This window comes from Cygnus atratus, chromosome 3, assembly GCF_013377495.2.
Source record: "Cygnus atratus isolate AKBS03 ecotype Queensland, Australia chromosome 3, CAtr_DNAZoo_HiC_assembly, whole genome shotgun sequence".
Lineage (NCBI taxonomy): Eukaryota > Metazoa > Chordata > Aves > Anseriformes > Anatidae > Cygnus > Cygnus atratus.
The window spans coordinates 68,386,726-68,412,087 of NC_066364.1; the positions used below are offsets into that span (position 1 = coordinate 68,386,726).

The 25,362-nt window shown below is 37.9% G+C and overlaps 1 protein-coding gene across 1 annotated transcript in view; it reads right to left on the reverse strand.

The window, feature by feature from the left end:
• MTHFD1L (methylenetetrahydrofolate dehydrogenase (NADP+ dependent) 1 like) overlaps nt 1-25,362 on the reverse strand; it is a 151,136-nt gene that overhangs the window by 101,880 nt on the left and 23,894 nt on the right. The window contains exons 11-18 of the mRNA XM_035538963.2: nt 22,053-22,226; nt 12,470-12,606; nt 11,198-11,244; nt 9,944-10,051; nt 9,000-9,074; nt 7,450-7,552; nt 4,547-4,623; nt 1,118-1,258 (exon numbers count right to left, since the gene is read on the reverse strand). Coding sequence (XP_035394856.1) covers nt 1,118-1,258; nt 4,547-4,623; nt 7,450-7,552; nt 9,000-9,074; nt 9,944-10,051; nt 11,198-11,244; nt 12,470-12,606; nt 22,053-22,226 — 862 coding nt within the window. The remainder of the gene's footprint in view (nt 1-1,117; nt 1,259-4,546; nt 4,624-7,449; nt 7,553-8,999; nt 9,075-9,943; nt 10,052-11,197; nt 11,245-12,469; nt 12,607-22,052; nt 22,227-25,362) is intronic.

Sequence of the window (25,362 nt, forward strand, 5' to 3'; positions counted from 1 at the left end):
GCCAGATACTATATTTTCATTTCTTTGTCAAAATGGAATCTGTTATGGTTGTGAAGACATTCCCTGCTTGCGGATTTGCTACGTTTGCTGACAACATTCTTTTGCTCGTTCTTAAAATGCAGCAAGTTTGTGCAGTCGTCCATATAAAAGGGACAAATGTGATAAAACACTTCACTGAATAAAGGGAATAAGTCTGTGTGATACTGGCTGTCATTGCCATCAGGGTGGCATGAAAGCACAGCTCTAAGGCATATCACAATTGCCACAAGGATGCATTTTGATGACAGATAAAGCATGAACACAAAGCATTATCACGTTTATTGTATTTATGGTGTGCTGTCTATTTGCAATACATGATCTTAAGTTGGCAATTAGGCCTCAGAATACAAGTAATGTGATTTTACAGTAAATTAGTACCAATCAGCGAGCCTACTCCTAACATGCAGCTGGATTACAAGGGTTAATGGGCAGCTTTTGGCTGCACCAGAACCTGCCACACACAGACAGGTGTGAACTTCCAACCACTGCCTACTGACTCACAGTCTGGCTATAAGAACTAGGATTTGACATAAAGGAAGAACATATTAACCTCTTTCAGAAGTTGAAGGAAGGAGTTAACAGAACCTATGATAGCATATGTGAGGAAAAAAAGTTTTAATGATGTGAGGAGATAACCCTACCCCAAGCACCTACAAAACATGAACAGTTTGTTTTCATTCTGATCTAGTGGTATAAGCATTCACATGGTAACTATCATTGCAATATCTGAGCACACTTCACAAATACAGTAGCAAACATTACCAGCTCTCTCAAATAGGAAACTACACTCTTTGACTCAGTCCAGCACCAAATTTGTTTGTCTTAATAACTGCAGAAATCTATCCAAGTAGGTTATGGAGAGCAGAGACATCCTGACCCAGATGTTACCAGAAGACTTGGAGGAATAAGTTCTACATCTTGTTCTCATTGCAAGCAAGTTTTGGCCAGAAGATCTTTCTTCGATATCTGACTGCATTCTTCAAAGCAAAAAGCTTGGCATGCACCTGCCCTTACAATGCTTCAAGAAGCAAAACAAACGAATCAGAGGTTATTCATAACTCTATAGCACTGAACATACCAGATCCTCTGCTGTTACTGGTTCTCCTTTCTTGTCATTAGCCACCACCATTTTCCCCAGCCTCTCCTTCATATCTTCCAGGCTGTTGGTGAGTGCCAGGATTGCCATAATTTCACTTGCAACAGCAATATCAAACTGAGCCTGTAAAACAAAAATGAGAAATTAGCCAAATCAAAGTCAGGTCAAATACTCGCAGAGAATTACCAGGAACAGACCCAGGAAAGATGCTGGAATTGAAACAAGTTCTAAATTGTAACCTACAGCTTTTGAGATTAGTCAGACTACAGTAACTTCAAACACTGTTTATAGTTCCTCATTAATGTTCTCCGTTACACTTCATTTACTTGGGGACTATTCTTGCAGAGTGCTTAGCCCCTTGGCTCACATTATCCTTAGCAGAAGCTCCCTGAAGGACCAAAAATTTTTCCTGTGGCAAAAAAAAAAGAACACCACACCAGATGTGATTTCAGCTTTACTGGCATGAGCACAGCATTGTTGGGGCTTTGTTTTTATCTTAAATTCTGGTTTCAAAAACATTTTTGTTACATCTGATCATACTTTTTGATGTAAATTCAAATTTTAGTCTGTGCTGCCAGGTTTTATGCTTGATTTATGATGATGTAAAACATATACCTCCCCCCTTTTTTAAATGAGCAAATATCTGTTAAGAAAAACAAACAAGAACTATGTGCTATGTCAATCCTATTGCTCTTTATATTATGGAAATATTAATATTTCTTCTTAATATTATGGAAGTTCATCCATACTGCGCAGTGTCTCAGCAGAATGAAAGCTGTGGCCTTTACTTTTCTTTAAGACCTTGCAGAACATATTAACAGTATTTGCATTAATTTACTCTTAGTAGAGCCCAGGCCGCATGCTGTCAGATATAAACAGAGAAGAAAGGCACAGAGACTACTGTCTTGTGCTAGAAGAATGAAACTGCGGTGAAAGAGAAGAATTTCTTCCCTATGTTTCTGCTATAAGATTGTCTTGATGGCTACAGCCCAGAGCAGTCCTATTGAGGCTGACCTCTATGTCATCCTGCAAGCTTAGTCAAAACTCCTGAGGCCACCTGAGCACTTTCCCGGATTGGACAAAATCAGAGAGAGAGAGAGATACCACGGAAAACAAGAATTAATATTGTAGTTGAGATTTTCAGCATAAGGATTCAAATGAAACGCTGAAGTCACAAAGCAAGTTTTCTGTACCCTCTGGAAGCAGTTCTATACCCAGCAAAACAGGTGGGTACACAATTAACATTGCTAGCACTGAGACGACATGCTACCATCTTTTCTCAAGTTAAGAACAACGCCCCCTGCAAGTCATCACAGCAAATGTAAGGCAGGAAATAAGCCTCAGAAATCTATGTGTAACCCATATAGTGGAATATAATCTAACTTAAACATCCTGATGATCAGGACACAAAATATAAGTTATCATCATCATTGCTGCTTTATAAACCCAAAAGGCCAGGAAAAAAGAATCACTGGTAGATGCTCAAAGAGTAACACAATATTTAATTGAAAAAAAAAAAAACAGGCACAAAAGGTTGTGATAGCAGGTGCTATTTTAACTCTAATAACCTTTATACACCTATGAAGTGCTGACAGAAGCCTTAGCTGTAAAGCCAGTTCTCTGTTGATGAAAGGATCCACCCACATGGATTCAATTGCAGGATCAAGGCCATCAGTCATGTAATACTCTTTAGAAACCACAGCAACCCTGTTCATTAAAATGCATACTTTTGTGCCTGCTGTGCTCTGCCATTTTACACAGGTGTCATTGATTTTTAAGAGTGCTAGAACATCACTCCAAATATTTATAAAATGCATCTGTTAGCTATGAAGTCCTGTTTTATCTGGATCTCTGGCTAGGCTCTGAAATGGGTTTTCCTAACTGTTCGCTATTTCTAGGTGGTAAGTCCATATAAAACATGAATGGATATGCACCAGTCCAATACATCAAAATTGAATGCACTAAGATCATTTTAGCCAAAATGCTACACAAGCGGCATTTGACAGCCATACATCAACTAGTACTCTGTACTAAAACAACCCACATTTAACTCAGCAGCATAATTATAGTGGTAAAATGTTGCACACTAAGGCTGACAGAACCTGGCTTAAAGCTAACAATCACGAGTCACTGAAACAAATCTAAATGTAAGAAAATATCTTCAACAGGTGTTGGAGAAACTTGTGCCAAAACACCGTAATTTAGTCCCAACCCATTATCAGAAATAAGTATTAGCTAATATTGAGTTTTCTTCACGTAACAGACAGAAAACTCTCTACCCCATGTGCTGAAAACCAAAAGAAATGAGTGTTTCTCTCCAATTTGTTTCTCCAATCAGACTGTTTTATATGCTGAATTGAACAATAACATTGGCACTATTTTTTGGTCTCTTTATTTACACACAAAGCTTAAAGGAGATCTGAAATTATAAAGATGACGACAAAAGTTCCAAAAAGAAGTAAAACTTTATATATACCACAGTAACTATTTACTTCATCTCAAAACAGTCAGAACCTCATGAATTTCATGATCCAGAGTGTTAGATGACAATAACCCTCATCAAATTGGGAGCAACTCCACATCATTGCAATGAATCTGCTTCGCCTGGCATTGCTATTCTACCTGGCATTTTTTCAGGACTAGATTTACCCACATGACACCACAAACACTTTTTCAGATAACGTCACCAAAAACTGGCTTTCAACATATTTTCAACATAAGTTCCTTAAAAAATTTCCAGAAGCTCTCATACAGTAATGGAGGTTAGCTTTTTACACTGCTGAAAAGTACACACATGATCGTTTTCAGAATGGCACCTTCAAGACAACACATTAAGAGCATTAAGCACATGCTCAGTTTTTTACAGTTTAGATCCCAAAGCTTAGATGCACCATAGGAAAAGAAAACTTGACTGGAAAACTAACAGTCATTTTCAGTCCTCACCGACAGAATGAGTAACACATGACACACCCTTCCCCTGCAGTTTAACATTATATTTAAATGTAATTTAAAATTAAATTTAAATGTAATTTAAATTGCATAAATACTTCATACAGTTTGGGGGGCTTAAAAAAAAGGAATAAAAGTTGTACAAACTTATCTTATGAGGGCAAAGAAACGCAAGTTCTTTCTTCATCTTTTTTATATTCACAGGAAGACAAGGTTGAATCCTGAACATATAGTTTTATTCATGCCTTTCCAGCACTTCGTGCAACATACATTGATTTGTTTCTGAAACTTCAGTTACTCATTAACGCAATCAGTCTCACTGCAAGAATGCTATACAATATCAACAGATGTTAGCATCGCAATTCAAAGAAACATGCTGAAATAATTACAGGATAGCAAATATCTTTCTGCCTCTACAGCAAAGCCTGTCCAGAATGAGATATATTAAATCACTTTACATACCTGACGGACAAATCCTTTTTCTGTATTCGCCTGGCCAACCGTTATTTTGCGTAGGAATCTATCATTTGTATCCACCACTGAAACAAGGAAATAGCAAAAGCAAAACATTAACAAGGACTTAGGGGTGTGCATTTTTTCCAGGCATACCCGTTATGTGTGTAAGATTCAGCTACTTGAACAGCACCATGTAGCCAGACAACCACACTTCTGCGTATACCACTAGATGACAGGATGAAATAACTTGAATACAATTTCTCTGAACAATATTTTCAGCTAACAGATCTTTGACATTAAACTGTACAATCTGATGTTTTACCTACATATGAGAAAACAGTCTTAGTAGCTAGAACACACCTCAGACCTACCTCAAACCATTTGCTTCTTTGCTGACTTGTTAAGAGTTGATTTTTAAAACTCATGATGTAGCTTAAACTTGGTCTGTTTCTCTTTTAAAGGATGATTATGTTGTCAAATCAGTTCTTCCAGTCAAGTCACTTTCTTACACATCACAGTAACTAACTCCACATTGAGTTGCACAGCATTCAAAGAAAGTTTTTTTTTCAACTGCCAAGACCAACCATCTGCTATTTAACACTACTTCACTTTTAGACAACTGTCTTTCTAACCTGGAAACACTTCAGATATTGCAAGGGCGTGTCCAAGCCATCCCGTGGAATTGCTAACTTCACTAGCAATCACAGCAATCCAAGTTCTCCAATGCTGCACTGACAACATGCAACTTCAGACATGCCTTTATAGGAACCAAAAGGAAGGACTGCAAGTAATCAAAAAGTGCTCTCATCTACTGGGAATTCATTCATTCATTAGGAGGTTGTGTCTGTTAGAAAAGACAACTTCAAGTCCTCTCACTCCCAGGAGCAGCAATCCCTACAAATGCAAAAACAGGCCCTCTCTTTCTTACAGGCTTTTTAGCCTTACAAATGTTTCAGTCTGCACCAGCCCTAAAGGAAAGGGTGGAATGTACTCTTGAGCAGTACAACCTGTAGCTTGGCAATTAAGTCATTCTTCTGGTAGATGAAGATTTGAGCACTGTTCGTTTTGAGGCAGAGAATCAAGGACCTCCAGACAGATTGTCTGTAGTGAAGGTCAGTGACATCATCTCCTCGTACTTTTCCTGCTGTTTTTGGAGATTAACAAATTGGACTGTACAGTAAAGAACAGCATAATTACACAAGAGGGACTTTAAGTCTCATTCCTCTACAAGTCCCAATTCAGGATTGTGAGTGGGCTGGGAGAAAAGCAAGAATTAATCCTCTATGAAGACTGCAGTAGCTGCATGTAGAAGTCATATGAAAGAATTGTGTTTGCCACGGAAACAGTTTTTCCTTCTCCAAATTTTTCCTCCTCCTTACCATAAGTAAACTTTTCAGGGAACTTTAGTTTCAACTAAATGTTAGGTTTTATGTATCTACCATCTTATCCTCTAAATAGGAAATGAATACCAAGGGAAGAGTAAGCAGGGGGAAGGCTTTCCCTCTTTTAGTATATTGTACCTGTTCAAGCTGGTATAAGATGAACTTTAAGCCTGTGACACTTCCAAGGAAAGAGGTCCTGACTAAAATTCATCCTCAGACAATTTGATAGCTCTCTCTTCTACCCTACAAAGTCCCTGCTAAGTAACAAGCTTTGCAGATACATGGATTGCAGAAATAGTCCCAAATAGAACACTTTTCAAATTATCTAAAGCTTTCCTAAAACAGTTTTTCCTGAAATGTTTAAAATCTGTACATCGTACAGAGTCACGTAGAATAAAATTTGCACTAACATTATATAAAACGAATAACTCGAGGTTAACAGCTCTTGAGTAATGAATGTTGCCTCCTCCCAAACCAGTGCTGATAAAAACGATGAGTCACATTACACTAAATATTTTTATTATTCCTTCATCCCCATACAGGTCCTTTCCACACAGACACACTGTGTGATTAATAAAAAATGTCCTATGCTGCATTCCCCAGTATTAACTTGGGAAAATATCCCAGCTCTGAGATGACATGCATGCAAAGGGCACAGTAAAGCATGGCTAAGTCTCTCAATACATTCACTGAGCTGCACCATTATATATTTCTCTGAGCATCACCAATACATTTTATTTAACAATAATTTTAATCTAATAATATCAGTGCTTAAGAACTCAGAAAAAAATAAAATCTAGTATCATTTAGCGTAAAACTTGACACAGTTTATTTGTTTAAAAAAGAAAAAAACGAATTGAAGTCAACGCTGAAATTTAATCCAGCGGTAGAACTGGAAAATGCAGAGGGGAGTTGCCTAAGAGCATGAAAGCGGACACTGGTTTGCTTGGCATACATAGTTGAAACTGTGTCACATCTTTTACCTCTTCTGCCTAACAAACCAAACTACTCATGACACCTTAAAAATAGGATATATAAACACACATACAATATTATATATAGTCCCTGAGGTCTATTTAGTCTCTGACAACCCAGACTGCTGAACTTAGGAGGAACAGGGAACAAAACCAAATATAATAAATATGCTTTTTGGTTTGTTTGTTTGTTTTTAATAACAGACACAGTTAAGAAAAGAAAGACAAAACTTGTAAAAATGCACAGAAAAGGCAGTTTAGTATGTTTTAAGATAACATTATCTAATGGGAGAGAGAAAAGGGACTCAAATTGTCACACAGCAATCTATCCTTCAGAACATTAGCGAAGTCTCTTGAGTTACCATAGGTATTTAACCAAATTTAGAGCTACATACTGCTTCCAAACCTGTTATGTACCCAGATTTCTCTCTTGCAAATGGGTTATTCTTAGAGTCAGAGAGCAGACACAGCTCTGATTCAGGTAAAATGAAGCAAGTTAGGAAACAATTTAAGATAAACAGACAAGATGAAGTGCAGCTTTCTGATTATATACCTCTTTGCCACGTTATGGTAGATGGGTCAATATCAAGACGCACAAATTTACTGATCTCTTCTTCTGTTAAAGTCCCAGGATCAATCTTGTTTATTCCCAGCCTCTGTAGAAAAATAAGTTTTAAAAAAAGCAATAAACAGGCTATTTTGCTTCAAATGGTATACCTGCTCTGGTTTTCCACACCGACCTTCCACAAGCATTTGGGAAAGAAGCAATTCAGAACTGAAACTATTAAAAAAAAGGCACATAGGAAGGTGCCTGTAACTAAAACAGAGTCATTGTTGATGGAGGAATGAAACTGAAAAGGAGAAATACTTATAGGCAATTAAATGAGAAAGCCCTTTCTTATACAGAAGAAACTTAACGTAAACCAAAGAAAAAATTCAACCTTATCACTTCCTAACAAAGAGATAATTAACTGCTTGCTCTTGTTTGTGAAAATCTTTGAAAGACCCATCCATGTATTGTCTTGTGTGATTCATCTTCAAATGAAATGAAAAAAATCCACTTGAATAGGCCATCACCCATAGTGAATGAGACAATATCTCTTGGCTTTTACAGATTCATGATTTTAGCAACACCAAAGTTTTTTTTTTTTTTTTTTTTTTTTTTGGGTGAATCTACATAAAGCTGGATCAGAAAATTGTGTTTAAGAACTGCAGTCTTCAAAAAAATCTTAATTTTCTCTGGCACTAGAAAGCATTCCTCAGTGAATTAACCAAGCAGCACAGAAGTACTTTTTAAAACCAGAAGCTGGTATTCTATCCTTTTTCCCACTCTCCTCCCTCAGTTCCAAGTACACCTGTATACGCACTTGACAGCTATCCATTGCCAGCCAGTGCCTCTGAAACAACAATGGTCTGGACTCCAAAGCCAACAACAAACGTGGAATTGGAAATAGAAGATTGAAGCTGTTCTTAAGGTTCATGTATAAGGGGTCTATATTCTCCTCTCCCAACACTAGTGGACTGTGTTGCTCTCAAGTTATTTATCTATCTGAGTGGAAGCCTCAAATCCAGATACATTCTTCTCACATGAATTGTATAGAAGTTCTTCTGGAAGCATTCAGGAATCAAGATAGGATGCAAAAGCATACTATGCACAGAAATATACTTCTGTCCCTCCAGTGAAGGAGGCTATCAAACAGACATCAATAAAACCCCAGCAAAATGTGTTACAATAAACTTTCAAAACCAGAAAATACTCCAACACCGAAGAATCTGATCTTTCAAATGTGACTTTACCATAATAGGAAAAGTATTTTAAAACTCTGACTTCCATATTTCATCAGGAGAGACACATCATTTGAAAAAAAAAATTGGTTTATTTCAGGAGAAAATAGCAAAAATGCTAGTTATGAAAATAATATCAGACGCAGATTCTATTTCTTCAAGTAGGATGCTTTTAGAAAGATCCTGGACTTGATAAACTCATGAGGGAGGTTTACACAAACTTGGCCCCATACGTCAAATAATTTTCAAAAAGTTGCAAAAGATAATATTTTATGAAGAAATACTGTAAGTGGGGGAGAGACTACATTAACAACTTACTCTCAGACGGGCAAACTGAATAGGAGAAAATCCTCTCACACCATTAACTACTGGAACCAGTCTATTATACAAAGCCTAGGAAAAAAAAACCACAAAGTTAATGAAAAAATAGTTTTTGAAGTAAAAAGCTCATATTTTTCTTTTATTTAGATTAATTTCAGTAAGAATTTCCCAACCACGTAAGCTGTGGACTTCTGGTTAGACATTTAAAAAAGTTCTCAAAAGGTGGTAAACTTTTAAACAATGCCTATGATTTAGTAGCCTAAATGCAATTACCCAAATTACTGTGTTTCTAAGTCTCCATAGAAAAGTTATGGATTATTTTTCAAACTGGGAATCCTTTAAAGCTTTAAACAAGGGCCATATTACTCGAACTGTAACTATCATTTGAAAATCAGCCTAAATACACATTTGTGTTGCATCAAGGAGGACATGACAACCCTGCTCAGTTTTAACAATGTAGCTGAAAATAGGACATTCTTCACCTTCCCTCTTTAAATACTCAAGTTAGTATTTATATTAAGTTCACAAAAGACTTGGTACAGAGAAGAGGATTTAATTCCCCCCCCCCCCTTCTTCTTCAGGTACATCATACCCAACTATATATCAGAAGCGTAACTTCTAACTTCAAAAAGGACTATACAAATCATTAAAAAGAATAAGATTTGAAGAGAGAGAAAACATCTTTTATTAGCCTACTTAGTAAAGTCTGAAATGGTGGACAAGCTTCTGGGCATAATATGCTTATCTTAAAGACTATTTTATGACAGATATTTGCCAGAAAAGTATATTCTGTAAGCATCATTTCCCAGCAGAATATAGAATGGCTTCAGCAATTGTTTCCATTCACACAGTGAAAGTCAACTTACTTTACTTTGAAATGCAATTTATTGAAAGTTAAAAAAAAAAACCACCTCATGTGGATATTAGAAAGTAATTCTCACCTTATCAGATTGAGTGCTCTCATGCAAGATCCTAGCATCAATAGCAGCAGCTAGCAAATTATTCGCAGCCGTTATAGCATGAATATCTCCAGTCAAATGAAGATTGAACTAGAAGGTGAAAACAACAACTTTTTTTTTTTTTATAAAATGCCTTTAACACAACCTTTTAATCTCAAACATTTTAGCAGAAAAAAAACACTGCCATCTCCTTGAGATTGCAGCTTAAATTAGTCACTTATCATTGTAGAGGAAATATTATGGGTTGAGAATGCGCAGAGCTATATGAAGGACTTGCTTTCACCTGAGTAGTAGTAAACTACTCTCAGCTTAGTCAAACAAAGCCACAAATGTCTTTATTCTTTGCTAAATGACCCAAGAATGGAAAGCCCAGGGTTACAGTTCCACGTGATAAATACTAAATCAGTTTATTACCAGCAGTGTAAATTTGACATGGATCAGATGTGCAGATTACTGCCAAATCCTCCAGTGCATACAGTGCTTGCTGGCTTTATGGTTTCATGCCAGCTTTCTGCAAGCCATAATAGAACAGGTAGTACCAGATCAGGCATTAACTTTGTTGATACAAAGTTTGTCCAGCAAAGCTTTGTGGAAAAATCTGAAATCAGCCATTTAAATTAGTGTTATATAAGTATTGTTTTGTTTGTTTGTTTTCTAATATATATCTATATCTGACACAAGGAGATGAAAGGCCACTTTTAACCGCACTGTAATACTGACAGCTGAGAAGCACCAACAACAGCTGACACCAACCCTTGCTGTGATGGTACTCAAGTGCAAACAGCATCCAAACATTGCACGACTGCTCTGTTGGGACCAGTTGCGTGTACTTTGACCATGGCACTTCACCAGTTTGGACTGTGCAGTGATCTTGCAGAGCTCTAAATCAGACTCTTCACAGAACTACAGACTGCTTGGGATTGGCAGGAACCTCTGGAGGTCACCTTGTCCAACCCTTCTATTCAAGCAGGGACGCCTATAGCCACTTTCCAAGCAGCATGTACCATGTCCAGGCAGCTTTTGAAGATCTCCAAGGAAGGAGACTCCTCAACCTCTCTGGGCAACCTGTGCCAATGCTCAGCTACCAGCACAGCACAGCAGTGCTTCCTGATGCTTAGAGGGAACCTGCTGTGCTCCAGTTTGTGCCCACTGCCTCTTGCCCTGGCTCTGGGCACCAACAGAGAAGAGCCTGGCTCCCAGGGGGACAGGGATTTGCTGCCTCCATTGTTGTCTCACCTCCTCCATGGGAATCACTTGAGCATATCCACCACCGGCTGCTCCACCTGCACAATAAAGCACATGGTCACATCAGATTCACATCAGTTTTGGGAAAACAACAACACCTTAAACACACAAAGTTAAACATACAGCTTTGACGATACATTTCTCAGTATTTTGAATTCTATTAGGGAATCGATGATGTACCCAAATAAAGAGGATTTCCTTAAACCTTGATGGCTTTTTTCAGCAGGCAATAGGATTGGAATTCTTGAACTGAAAGAAAAGGCTACACGTAATAGCTGGCCCAGACTTTGGCTAGATAAGGGTAATCTTCTGCTCTTGTCTAGATTTAGGACACAGTCATGCACATGCAGCAGTTGGGTGGAAAGATGCAGCAGTAATGAGTAAGCACTACTTCTGCATGAAACCTTCACACTCTTGCCCTGAGCACTCCTTCCCCACCGCCTCCCAGGGTACAAGCAAAGAATTTTGCTGTAGCCTATACAAAAGTTGAGCGGAGGGATTTAAGGAACTCACATGCACCAGTCTTGGCTGAGAAGCACCAAGCACCAGGAGCCTTCCAGCTGAAATCAAACTTGTTAACTTAAACTTCAGCAAAGCAAAGTAGAGCAGCTGGGGAGTGTTTGCCCAGTTAGGCACCAATCTCAGCTGAGAAATGGCAAAAAAAAAAAAAAAAGATTGTATTACTTCCTGTCAGCATTGAAGAGAAGCTTGAACTCTGGCTGCCTCTTACTTGGCCCTCAGGCCCTTCTAGGCAAAAATGCAGCAGCCCAGGATGTGACGGACAACTCAGAAGAACAGAAAGATGAGGTTGAGACCTAGCTAAACATATGATGCAGGCACAGCTGAACCACACACGACAGCCAACTTCCTTGGCTTAGATATTTCATATCAATACGGGTGGATTTAGGACTCCTCAAGGGAGAATTAAACGGTAACATTTAGAGACATCCCTGTAGAGTCTCCAAGCAGAGGTGTGGCTGGAAGGGTGTGTACTCACGCAAAACGCCTCCTGGCTAATTCATTCCCAGGCCTTTCATTATGTTTGGCCTTTATCTGCATTATTAATACACATAATTACATGAACACAGACATGAACCTTGCATGAGATGATGTGTCAGAGAAACCTTTATAAGTTACTTAACAAAATACAATATGCTCCTATTCAGGCAATCCACTGTGTTAGTGAAGTAACTAAGACATTTAAAAAAAAACTGCAGCATTCTTTAATCTGGAACAGATCATACAGTTGCAACTCTTACGTACCTTTAACTCCAAAAGTAGGTCCTTGGGAAGGTTGTCTCAGACAAGCAAAGGAGTTAATGTTAAGGTGTGCAGTAAGAGCCTGAACAAGACCAATTGTAACTGTGCTCTTCCCTTCTCCTAAGGGTGTAGGGGTTATTCTAGCAAAACAAGAAAAAAGATTAATCAAATTCTTTGCTGATGTCAGCCTTGCTGAGGATATCAGAACTTACAGCTTTTGATTTCAATGAAGAATATTTGTACAACAAATTTCAATAAGATTACTTTATCTCCACAAGAATACTGCCACAAAGTTATCCCCTAGCTCAGGCTGGAATGCTAATATACATGTGTCTTCTATTTAAGCAATTTACTATTATAGCAGAAAAAGAAAAGATTATTTTGGCAAAAGTTCTGAAAAGAATAAATTGAATTTAGACATTTTCATTACAGCACAACAGTTTCGCCAATTTCACTAACAAACCATCCATCAAGATACTCTGAGCATCTATTAATACTTTTCTGTAGCAATGCAGGAGATATTTTATTCCCACTACTGAAACTGTGAATGAAATAATAGCATATTTTAAATTAAACAGCCAACACTTTTGTTTGTAGAAGTTAACTATACCTCTCTAACTACCACGTCATCATAACACTCTGCAATGACAAAAAAACATTTTTTTTTCCAATAATACAGGACACAAAAGTCACTATATTCAACTAAATATGATTTATTTAGCACTTAAGTTTCCTGATACTTTTGCTGATTAAAGGGTGATGAGGGACAATTACAATCACAGTCTGTCCTCCTATACAACACCTCCAAAATCTCGTGCTACAAAGAAACCAGGACAGTATTTTAGAAAGACATCCAACAAACCAACCAACCAAAAACTCTTAACTTATCCCTCAGTTTTCTGAGCAAGTTTGAATTGCATCTGAGAAATGCAGCTCAGGGAATGCTGCTCCCTCAGCATAAGCACAGGACTTCTTTTAACAACAGCATGGTCTCTACAGGCACAGTCGTCTTCATACGTAAAAGATTCTGTGAATGAAAGGCACCTTAGGTTAAATGATGGCCTCCCTGATTTCAAGGCCATCACGTTTGTTTATGATCCATGTTAAAAACAGGGGGGGGCTAGCTCTTTTTTTTCCTTCCCCCTCAGAGCATGAACACATCTCGTTCTCCAAAATGCATTCCAACTCTTCATTTGAGACATAACACTTCTCCCTCTGACTGGCAGAAGAAAGCCCCAGTCCACTGACACCACTCTCACATAAGTCTTGAACTTTTGCTTTTAAGCAAGGTGTAGTTTTTGACATCTTTGTTGTCTCTACTACCAATGAAGCAGCAAGTACCTTAGCAAAGCTGATATTAAAAAGTAATCTCCATTCCCAAGCAGATGCAAGAATGCACATGAGTCCTAGTAAAAGAGGAACCCTTATCCTATTACCTCTATGAAATCTGAGCTAACACATCTCCCATTAATTAGAAACACTTCCTTCACAAGCTAGCAATTTCTGCAAGGCACTGCTATCCTTAGGTAACAATTCAAATGGCATAAAACACTAATAAAATTGTCAAGTGCAAGGAAATGTCAGTTGAGCTAGTTCAGAAATTGATATAAGCCCTTCTTTGCCCCACAAAATATAAACACATGACGAACATCAATGTGTCACAAATCTATCTTTTACATCATTGGATCCTGATGTTCTTTTTGTTTGCTTGCTTGTTTAAAAAAAAAGCAAAGAAGCCTTTGTTAGACATATCTGAAATAATATGGGCAACAAGAGGCAAGCCTAATTAAGATTCTATATTGTTTTAGAAAATAATTTTTCTATTTAGAAATGTAATGTTTTAACTCAAGTTCCAGTAAAATAATGGGATTTAGTACATCTATAAGAGATTTACTGACTTAACTGAGACTATACAGAAATAGTACTTTGTCTATTGATAGCTTTGAACTACACTTATATGACCACGTAGTATATGGATTACTTAATTTGGGCACTTGTTTTCAGTCATCTTCCCCGACATGTATAACATGATGCTTGTCAACAATCAGAGCTGAAGCACAGCCAGTAGCTCACTCTCTAGACAGTCATCCAGCTTTCCTAGAACTGCACTCCTTTAACTGAAACAGGGAATTCACTTCCCCCTACATGATTCCTGTCAAGCATGCACAGAGATACAGTCCACATCACATGCCAATAGAAATCTCACCCCCTGCTCCCGCCCCGCCAATGCTGTGCCATTCCCTCTGCACTGACCTTACTGCAGAAATTCTTGTTCAGTTCCAAAATGCACTGCATTAATACTATTTTCCCCACTTCTTATGTGCTGGTCATCAAGGTTATTCTGCAAAATCTGCTAAACAGCTGAGGTTCTTCTCCATATCAGTACGCTTCCCAGCTTTGCACCATCATCAAAATTTCAGCAGCGCTGTCTAATCTGTTGCCCTAAGGTCATTACAAATATTAAATGACTAAGCCCTAAGATCACTAGCTAGAGTGACCCATATCATCATCTCTTCCTCCTGACATGCCCAGTTTTAGCATATCCAAATTCCTCACCTATGTGCAGAAAAAATAAACTATTTTACAGGTTTATATGGCTAACCTCATTTCTTCCTCTGAAAACCGTCCTCTCATGTGTTGCTAATCTCATTGTCATTACACTGCAAAAATATAACCATTTGTCTCTCAATGAAAGGTGGAAATTGTCTTACCTTTACAAGCTAACAATTAAAAAAGCTAAGGCTGTCATACCTCCTAGTAACTTGCTCCTATGCCCATATCCTTAATCTATCAAAACTGCCAGTCTGAAACAAAAACCTCTCCATGTTTATCTTCTCATATGATGATTTGATTCAAGATATTTTGCTATAACCATTTTTTTGGCTTGTGTTTTTATTATTTAAACTTGAATTCAGAAAATCAACATCAGATCTTGTTTAGCAAATGCTTTGTGCAGAAAACTGTTGGTTATTGCATTTCATGACACCTGCACCCTACAAGTACTAGTTGCATTTGTTCTCAGCTCTCCCTGCAAGCCTTTCCTGCAGCAGTTGTATTTTCTCACTCAGAATTTCACAAAGTATTTATGTGGATAGATACAAAAGCTGGGAGATATAGAGCAGATGCTGAGAACCACCTACTTTATCTACTCTAAAAAGCAGGTTTGGTTCCTATCTTCTTTTTAATCAGTACCATGCCTTCTTAGTTCCTTCTGATCTACTGCAGGAACACAAAATGCTACTTCATTTCTTTCACTTTCCTGTTTGTAATTCCTACAAGAACAAATACTCTGTAATCTCTACAGTGTTACTACAGCCAGCCCTCCCTGTTTTACTCTTGCTAAACTGCCAGCTTCCATTTTCCCCACTGCTATTTCTGGCATCTGTTTTGTTCCAGGATCCTTACTTGTCTGGAGAGATGGTTCTTTCAGAGCATCCCAGCCAGATTCACTCACATTCACTACCAGTGCCGCGTCCTTGGCTACCATTTTAACTCCAGTAGTCCAAAACCTCTTCAAATCATTATTAGTATAGTTTCTTATTGTTCTATTGCCTCATTCACTTCTGTCTATTCCCCTAATCTCTTTTACTTGATCCTCTTATTCCTGTGTATTACAGCCCAGATTCAAATAATAAACAAGTAATCTTGAGGCATTGCTGCACTCAAAGATGTAACAAGATGACAACACTTTAAGCTACTAGTTCTAAAAACAAACAAAAAAAACCCTATTTGCTATGAAACAGACTCCTATAACTGCTATAACCATTTTCTAAAACTTACTAGTAAAGGACTTCCACAAAACCCAAAAACTCAGTGCACGCAACCCCTACACCGCTAACAGAACAACTTGTATTTGCACAGTGTTTCCTGTGAGTGGTTGCTGGTGTGTTTAAATATCAGATGCATGAAGTTCTTATTTGACATAATTCAGAGACACCTTCGCTAGCTTATTCATTCAAGTGCCACTCAAAGCATGGCACAAGACTAATTGGGCATGCAGAGAGGCATGGGGACTTTATGACTCTCACAAAAGAAAAAAAAAAAGTAAAATCAAAGATGTGGTCTACTATTCAGTATAGGAAAGGAAACCAGAAAAAGGCAAGTACTTCAACAGTAGCCAAAAAGCACATTGGTTGTTGTACGAGGAATAGTCTCTACCTATCCCAGAAGACAGGCACAATCAGAAGTCACGTTACTAAAATGCTCTGCTAACCTGGCTGGCCTATTCTAGTATGATCACATAAAATAAACCAGAAAGCACTGGAAATTTTCTAGTGACAAGACCCTTTTTCAGAGAACAAAAAGGGAAATACACCATTGCTCAGTGCACAGATTGGAGAAACAGGTCTTGCATCTGCTGAATTTCCAGTACATTGATACTCTGCACCAGCCACATCCCTAATGTGAATGTGACACTCTGGGAGAAACAACCATCACCAAAACAAGGGCAAAAATGAACTAAAGTAAGCTTATTTTCCCCAGAGTACTCCTGCAGGCATGCAACAGTTTAAGGTATGCATCATTGCAGACAGGACCTTGTCATCATAAAATCTGCTTTAAAAAGCCTATGTTTTCAATGTGTTCCTCAGATGGGTTTGTTCATTTTAATAGGCTTTCTTCCCTTCTGAGAAGCTCTGATCTGTAGTTTTCCTGCAACTACAGTTTATTAGATAAATACCTAAAGGTTCAAAATGTCTAAAGGCAGGTGTGATAGAGGAAGACAAACAAGAACAAGACTTCCAGAAACAGTGTACAGCACTTGGGTGACACGCTCACAAGAAATCTTGTCCACTGCAGCAGGTAGGAATGGGCACAACCCCCCGAGAAGTCAAAAACAGGATCCTGACTTTTTAGACTCTTTCCACCTCACAGAATTAACTAACGTGTGGACTCCTGACAAACCACACTATTCAGTGAAGCCAGATTGCTCTTGACAATTCATATACTTATCCTCAACTTCTCTCATATGAGACATCCCGTCAGGACACCTTTGACTCTGACAGGTTCAGCAGCAGCCTTGAGACTACAGGACAAACATGAAGAGCTGTACGGTTATTTAAGATTTTCAATAGATACCTGAACCTCAGTTTTAAATATTGGTTAAAAAAATAGCCTGAAATTCAAACAGATTTTTATTCCAATTATTTCCTTAGAAAGTTTACTTTAAATATTTTCCCTTTTGTACCTGGCCTACTTTGATGGGATTTTATAAATAAAATAATCTATTTAAGCTGTTCTGTGGACATTTAGATGTTTTTGCTGGCTATACTACTGAGCCTGCACACTTGGAACTTAGGTCACTACCTCACATGAGTATAAAATTACAACTGCCGACAGCTAACTTTAGCTCAGTTGTGCATTTTTAGATACATATGCAATGCTATGTTTTGACCTCATGCAAATCTAGGAAAAAAAAGAGTAAATTTTAAATGAATTTCAAGAGACTTTTATATACATTTGCATTCTTCACATTTCTTTAATATCTTTTCAATCTAAACACTGAAATCCCACAATCATTTCCCTCCTTAAAACTTATTTTGCCACCTACCAAGTGGTCACCAGCTCCTTGGCAAAGCAAGTTTTCCATAATATTTGAAAGCCTTCTCCCCTTATGTATATCAAAACAAAGATAAGAACATGCAGACTTCTTGTTTGTTTGTTATACATCACATTAGCTTACAGTGGAGCTATTTCTGTGGGAAAGCTACATGAGGTCTGACAAAGGGAAAATAAACAAACAGTGAGATGATACACTGCACCAGCTGCAACCTCCTCACAGTTACCACAGCCCTTCTGACTCCAGCAAGAACTCTACTAGACATGTGACAATTCTGCTCTTCCAGTTCCCTACCCTCAACTCATCCGTGCCAGCTGTTTCAAAGATTTTAATGAGTTCACCATTGCCATGATGCACATGGAAACCTACAAAGAAGTCTTACTATTGAGGTGGTGGGCAAGAGAGTTCTCATAAATGAGTCTGACATCTCTCACCCAAGATTACAACTGTCAGAGATTTATTTCTGAGCATAGAAGCATTGCAACTCCTGTCATTCATTGAGGTAAGATTACAACATTGAAGTGCCATCCTTAAAATGGGATTGGAGCTTCCAGATATGAAAGTACAGTGATTGATGTTAAGCTACAATTGAACAAAGCCAGCAACAACTGAAGAATCTACAACTACAAACTCTCAATAGTTGATAAATACAAGATAATCCCCATCAGCACCTACGTAATGATCTGACAAATACAAGTCAAACAGTCTCAGCCATGACTTTACTTTGGACTGTCAAATGTTTCCGTACATCAACACAATGGTATTTTTTTCCATTTAGTCTTCCTTTTTTTTGTCTACTTCTCTTTTTTTTTTAAAGCACCTATGGGCCAAGAAATATAGTGAACAGAAATACAATCCAACCCATCTGAAGTAAATGATTTCCAAATCTGAAAATTCTGTTCCTAAGATATTTACCATCATACAGCTTGTACAAATATTAAGCTAGTATTCACTTCCACACAGTTTTATCTTACCAAAAAAGTAGTTAGTTAAAAAAAAATAAAGTTAATAATGTTGGGGGAAAAAAGTCCTGATTTTAAACTTTCTAGCATTCAAAACCCAACATGCTTCTTGCTAAAAGCAGCATACGTTTTGTATAGTGACTACTGATACGCTGTCTACAAGCTTGAACACATGATCCAGTTATCCTGGGCACTAAACTCAGCTACTGTCTCATACATGCTTTGTTCATTTTCATACTCTCAGCGTGCGGAGAAAGAGAGGCAGTTTCACTTAACATATTCTGCAACATAGTTTGTTTTAGCGTATTGAAAGCCTGTATACAGGCAGTTGATGGAGAAGAACTAATTACTACATAAGAACTCACGGGTCTGACCCTAAAGTGTCTTAACATGAGCCCTATAACAAATTACACACACAAGAATAAAACAGAATGAAAAAAATGCTCTCCATATGGAGGCAAATGGAATTTACAAAGAAACAATGTCTTCATCTAGATGACTTTTTGGGTAATGTGATCTGTTAATCAAACTGTAATTTTTCAGCATTCAAAGCGTGTATTGCATTTAATTGTACTTGTGTGCATTCAGAAAGTGCACATAAAACTTTCAAATTAGTAGCAACATTTTAAAAAGCAAGCTTAGGATAAGCATTGCATTAAAGTAAATTAATTACTTGCAAAAAGTAAGTGTTAAGATAAGCATCTAAGGTTTAGATAGCACTAAGGATAGCATTTAGCTATCCTTAGAAATGAAAAAGGTACATCTTGGTTGCTATCCAGACCAACAGTTCTGGGCTCTAGCACATCAGGAATAAACTAGAAGAGCATTTGCACCAAATATTCATAGCTCCTAAACATCATGAAACACTTAAGACCTATTGTGGAATTACAGGCACAAATGTCTCTGGTTGGATCATGGATGGAAGAGGGAGATTCTCCAGCTTGCTGAATACACAAATCCATTTCTCACTACCTTTGCTTATGAAAAGTTGCCATCATAAACAGCTAATCCTTCCATCAGACCAAATACACAGAACTAAAGGAAACGTTTAAGATACATGCTTATGAAGCCCTGAAAACTTACTCTGAAGATCTATACGCAGTAGCTTTCTAAGAGTGTCTAAATATCTATGGTTATTGTAAACCAACATAATAATCCAGATGGCAGGTTTAACTCATCCTTGCCTTAGCAGGGAGAGGATGAAGAAGGCAACTGAAGGTATTATTTTGCTCTCTGATTTCCACACTTGAATGGTGTTCAGTCTTCATTGTGCTAAACATTCCCTCACCAGATACAGCTCCACAGCTTTGTGAAAACCATTGTCTGCTACAGTCAGTTCAAAAAATGCGAACAACTGAGAATACATGAACACAAGTCATATATCTGATATGTACAATATTTCAAAGTCAAAATTTGCACTCTCTCAGAAGAGAAAGTTCCCACTATTACAGCCACCTTTGCCCAAGCGCTCCTTACTAACCACCTCACGCAACAGATGCAGTTTTGTACTCATTATGTGATGCAACGACCTCAGAGAGGTTGCAAATAGCAACATATTACATAATCAAATTACATAGGCACCAAAAGCAGGCATTTGTTTATGAAATGCAGTTGAGTCTTAATACAAACCATGTAAACTTATAAATACAATTTTCTACTTGTTCCCAGTTTTTCATCCATCTAGTGGAAACTCTGCCCTTTTTTCCCACATGTATATCCTTTTCTGTCTCTGTGCCAACAAGGCACCTTCCTGAGATACCTTACTTGAAAGACAAGACTAGCGAACAAAAAGGAGTGAAGATGTTTAAGAACTCGTGCATAGTCTGACAACGAAAATCCACCTAAATGGAGTCTTGCATCATGCTATCTTCCATCTCCAGATATTTTCAAATTTCTGTGAGACTGCTGCTAGAGAAGCTTGGCACAGCCTACAGCATACTGCCTAGCTGATGCAGTTGACATCACGAGCCTGAAAGTACATGGTAGCAGATGCCTTCATCAAACACAGTCAAATGCTGAATCTGCTTTTCATTCTACAAGCAAAAACAAAAACACAACATAAACCTCTACCAAAGGAAACCAGGTTCAATCAGCTATTACTTCCTTCTTTTAAACAATTGCTCTGAAGTCCTCCAGGAACATTATACATTGCAATTCTACAGCATAGCTTTGAAGACAGCTTTCACAACTCACTGGCCTCAGACACATAACATCAGGTCTCTCAATCTACAACGGCTCCACCTCAGATAAGGCCAGAAATCCAAATAGTGCCCACAAGAAGACGCTAAAGCAAGCAGTTTCCAGATACTATCTTACTGAGGAATTGGTAGATCAAGGCAGTTAAAAACAGCCTAAAGCTATGTTTTACACCTGACTGGTTTTAGTTACAAGAAAGCACCCATACAGATTAATTCAGAACATGAAGAACACATTGGAAGTTAAATATTAATGAGAACCATCATATTTGTTCACAATTATAAGTCTCCACTTAGCAAACCAGGTGAATGAAAAATGTGCACTGAATGCACAAAAAATAGCTCTTCAGAAAAGAAGCACATAAACCCTGTTGAGCATTGCATTTGTTGTAATCGTGGGAACAGAGAGCAGGATAAGCCTGCCTGGCGACATGTCTACATTTCAGAGAAAAAACATGACTTATTTAACTATGTAATCTGTTCTTCAATAAAAAAAGTATTTATTGTTAATATCAGCAGATTAGCATGCAGCTTCTGTTACAGTTTGTTTATAAACAGCCACAACAGACTTAAATACTCTAGTAAAATATTTAAAATTCTGATAAAACAATAAGAAAAACACTGTAAAACAGAAAGGATTTAAGCATAGAACACCCTACCTTTACAGAACATACTTTACCTCCATAATAACAGTTTGGAAGAAAGGTTGTGTTACTTTAAAAAATATATTAAAAATTTCAGAACAGAGAAACATACAGCCCCAAACACTCAGGGTTCTTATTTGTGCGGTATATCAAAAAGATGTAAGTTGCATGTTTATATTAATATGAGTAGAAAGGGTGTGCATTAATCACATTACCATGCATTCTTACCCAGCAACTAGAACATATTTTCCATCTGGTTGATCCTTTAACCTTTCCAGCAGGGACAAACGTACTTTGGCTTTGGTTTGGCCATAGATTTCAATTTCATCTGTAAGCAATCCTATCTCCTTGGCAAGTACATCGACAGCTTTTGGACTCTGCGCTCGGGAAATCTCAATATCACTGGAAAAGAAAACAAATAGAAGCCAGGAGATTTCTCTCAGCTTAGGTGGTCGACAACAGAACACACAACAACAGCAAATACTCCAACAATGGGGTTTATTGTAATCAGTTTTTCAATCCTCTCCTGTATTTGACTAATCAAACCTAAATATTAGCTAATAATGAAAAGTCACATGCACTGTTTGTTGGTTGTTATAATTTCACAAAGCTCTCGTTTAATCGGATTCCAAATACTACGTAATGCTTTCATATCAAGCTAGAGACATGCCTGCTGGATACTCCAGCACATCCCACTGGAATGGATGTTTCTGTTTTTGTTTTTCTTCTCCTCGCTCCCCGTACACTTCAGCACATACACTTTACTAAAAAGCGCATACTTTCCTTGGCCAAGAGTCACATAAACACATTAGCTAAACTTGATACTTGTGCACGTAGCGCCTTTCATCAGAGGGTACCACCAAACGAGCTAAGCCTTGCTACTCCCCTGAGGGAGCCAAGGGAAACCAGGCGCTAGAAGATCAATTCACACGCTTCTAAACCACAGCTAAATTGAAAATGGCCACATGGCAGGAGTTTAATGCACAGGGCTCTGGCCAGAAGTCCACTGAGCTTATAACAACTTCCTGCAAGGACTGCAAGTGGCAGCCTACGCAAAAGAACAAGCATGGAGCAAGAACTGCCTGAGGGGAGGTGGCTGTAGGCTGGAAGACATGATGCATCCACAGTTTCTGACCTAGACCACCTGAACTCTTTAGATTTAATACCCCTATATGGATTTTTCTTTTGTGAGCTTGACCTAGTTGTACCTGAAGCCCCCATAAGCTTTGAGCAGCTGCGAGGTCCTGCAGCAGTAGTGTCCAGGGTCAGGCACACAAGATGTGAGGAGTCCCTCAGCTTTGGATTGCCCACACCACTGCAAAAACTGGCTAAAAAAAACTGCCAAGAGATTAATTACTTTCAGCCTATCCAGACTAAATTCCTTCCTGCAGTTTTGGCTGATTACAATATTTTTAAGATCTAATCTGGCAATTGCATCAAAGCTAATGCCCTGAACCTTCAAACAGTCTGCAAGACCTCAAATATCCACAGATTAACACAGAACTACTGCCAAATCTCAGCTCCAAGCATGGACTTCAGCTGTTCTGCATCCACCAGCAAATGATCAGTTTGTGCAAGCTTAATTGCATGCATTTCTTTGAAGATATCAATATCCTAACCTTGAACTATTCAATTACGTCTCAAATATCCCACTTTTACACCCTGCAGCTAAGTGAACCCCAGAAATCACCCGTTTAAATACTGACACAATCCAGTGTGAGGGGGCAAGAAGCTACTCAACCACAGGACTCAATGGCTGGGATGCAGACTGTTTTGTTGCATGTACTCATCTGGAATCTGATTACTTCCAAGCACATACTGACTGCATCCCCTTGCGTAGAAGGATATACCTTTGGCTTTCTTATGCATTTCTTCAAACACAATTAGCTGTAAAAATGTATCAAGAACACAAGATGCAGTGGCTTACAAACATCAAATGACAAAGAACATTTAAAGTTTTCTTCAAAACTCTATCTATATCAAAACTCTATCTATAACAACTTCAGCCCCAGGAAAACATTGGTAAGGTGATGGCAGTGTGGTCCCTTGAAGGTGTAAGGGAAAGAAAATATGTAGGGTCATCTATTCTCTCATTAAAGCAATTGACATATTCAGCAAAGGGAGAAGAATTTAGATTCATGTGACAGAAAGTTAATCTGCTTCCCCCCCTTTTTTTCCTACTAAATAAATCATTCTCTACCAAAAGACTGAAGCTGCTATTTGAAATCTCAGGACAGTCTATCAATATTCTCTGCAGCAACCTCAGCCCTTCCTATTTCCTTCATCTCTCCCACCACAAACGCCTCCCCGAGTTCTGGAAGAAACAATTAGTTTTCTTCCACCCTGCAGGCACCACGACTACCAAAAAAGGAAGGAGCAAAACTGACATAACTGCACGTTTGTAATTACATTAAAAGGTAAATAATTTCCAGATAAATAAAATTACAAATATTTTTAGGAGTCAAGTAAAATTGTCAGTGGATGCTGACAGTTCTCCCTTTGTAAAACCACTGCTGTTGTCATTTCGTCATCAGAGGTTCCCTTAAGAACCTTCAAAGCAAGTAGATTTTTAATAACTTAGAAAACCCTTAAGGATAGATTACACACTGACACATGGAATAAAGGGATAAAACAAATAATTCCAGAAGTGACATTTATACCTTAACTACTCTGGCTAAACAACACATACAAAACAATTCTGTCTAGTATATTTTTCCAGATAAAACCTATTTTCTGAAACACAGGACATTACAGAATTGGTTATAACTAACCTTTAGAAGTCTATATTTGCAGCTAGTTCTTTTAGTTTGACAAAATATTCTATATATTGGAAATCCCAGAATTATTCAGTAAGTTATATTATTCAATATTAAACTGCAAATGTGCAACACTGGTTCTTCTGCACAAATGAAATTTGTTAAGCAAAAAATGTGCTATTGCCAGCAGTAAGTCATAATTCATGAAATGCAAGAAGATTTAAAAGACGCAGGGAAGGCTCTACATCTACTCAGCCTGTCATGGAATTTTCTTACTGTATATTTGTAAGAAAATCCCCCATTCATTTCCAGAACCTTTGGAAATATTTCAATTAACACCCAGATCTTACAGAAGTCAAAAAGCAGATGTTCCTAGTTTTAGTGCTTAAGCAGTTTTGCCTCATTTTCAATGAAAACTCCATCTGCTTCCAGACAACACTGTGCGCTATTCTAAGATTCTATTTTATTGCAGGATACCTTCCACCTAATGACTTATTTTACACTTTAAAAGAAAAAAAAGAAATAAAGTTAGGGTAATCAAGTAAATGGAAGTCCTATTACCAGTTATACTGCATAGAATTATATATTAAATATATAAATACATATGTACTAAATACACAATCCCATACAGAGGGTGGGGAATGCTTTTGGTGGCTTTTTTTCCCACCATTATGCTCATGACAACACATGTTTTAACCTACTGTTTAACAATTTAAGGACAGATTTTTCAAGTTTTAACTCTAGCAGTGTTACGTGTTGGCCCAGGGAAAGCTCAAGAATTT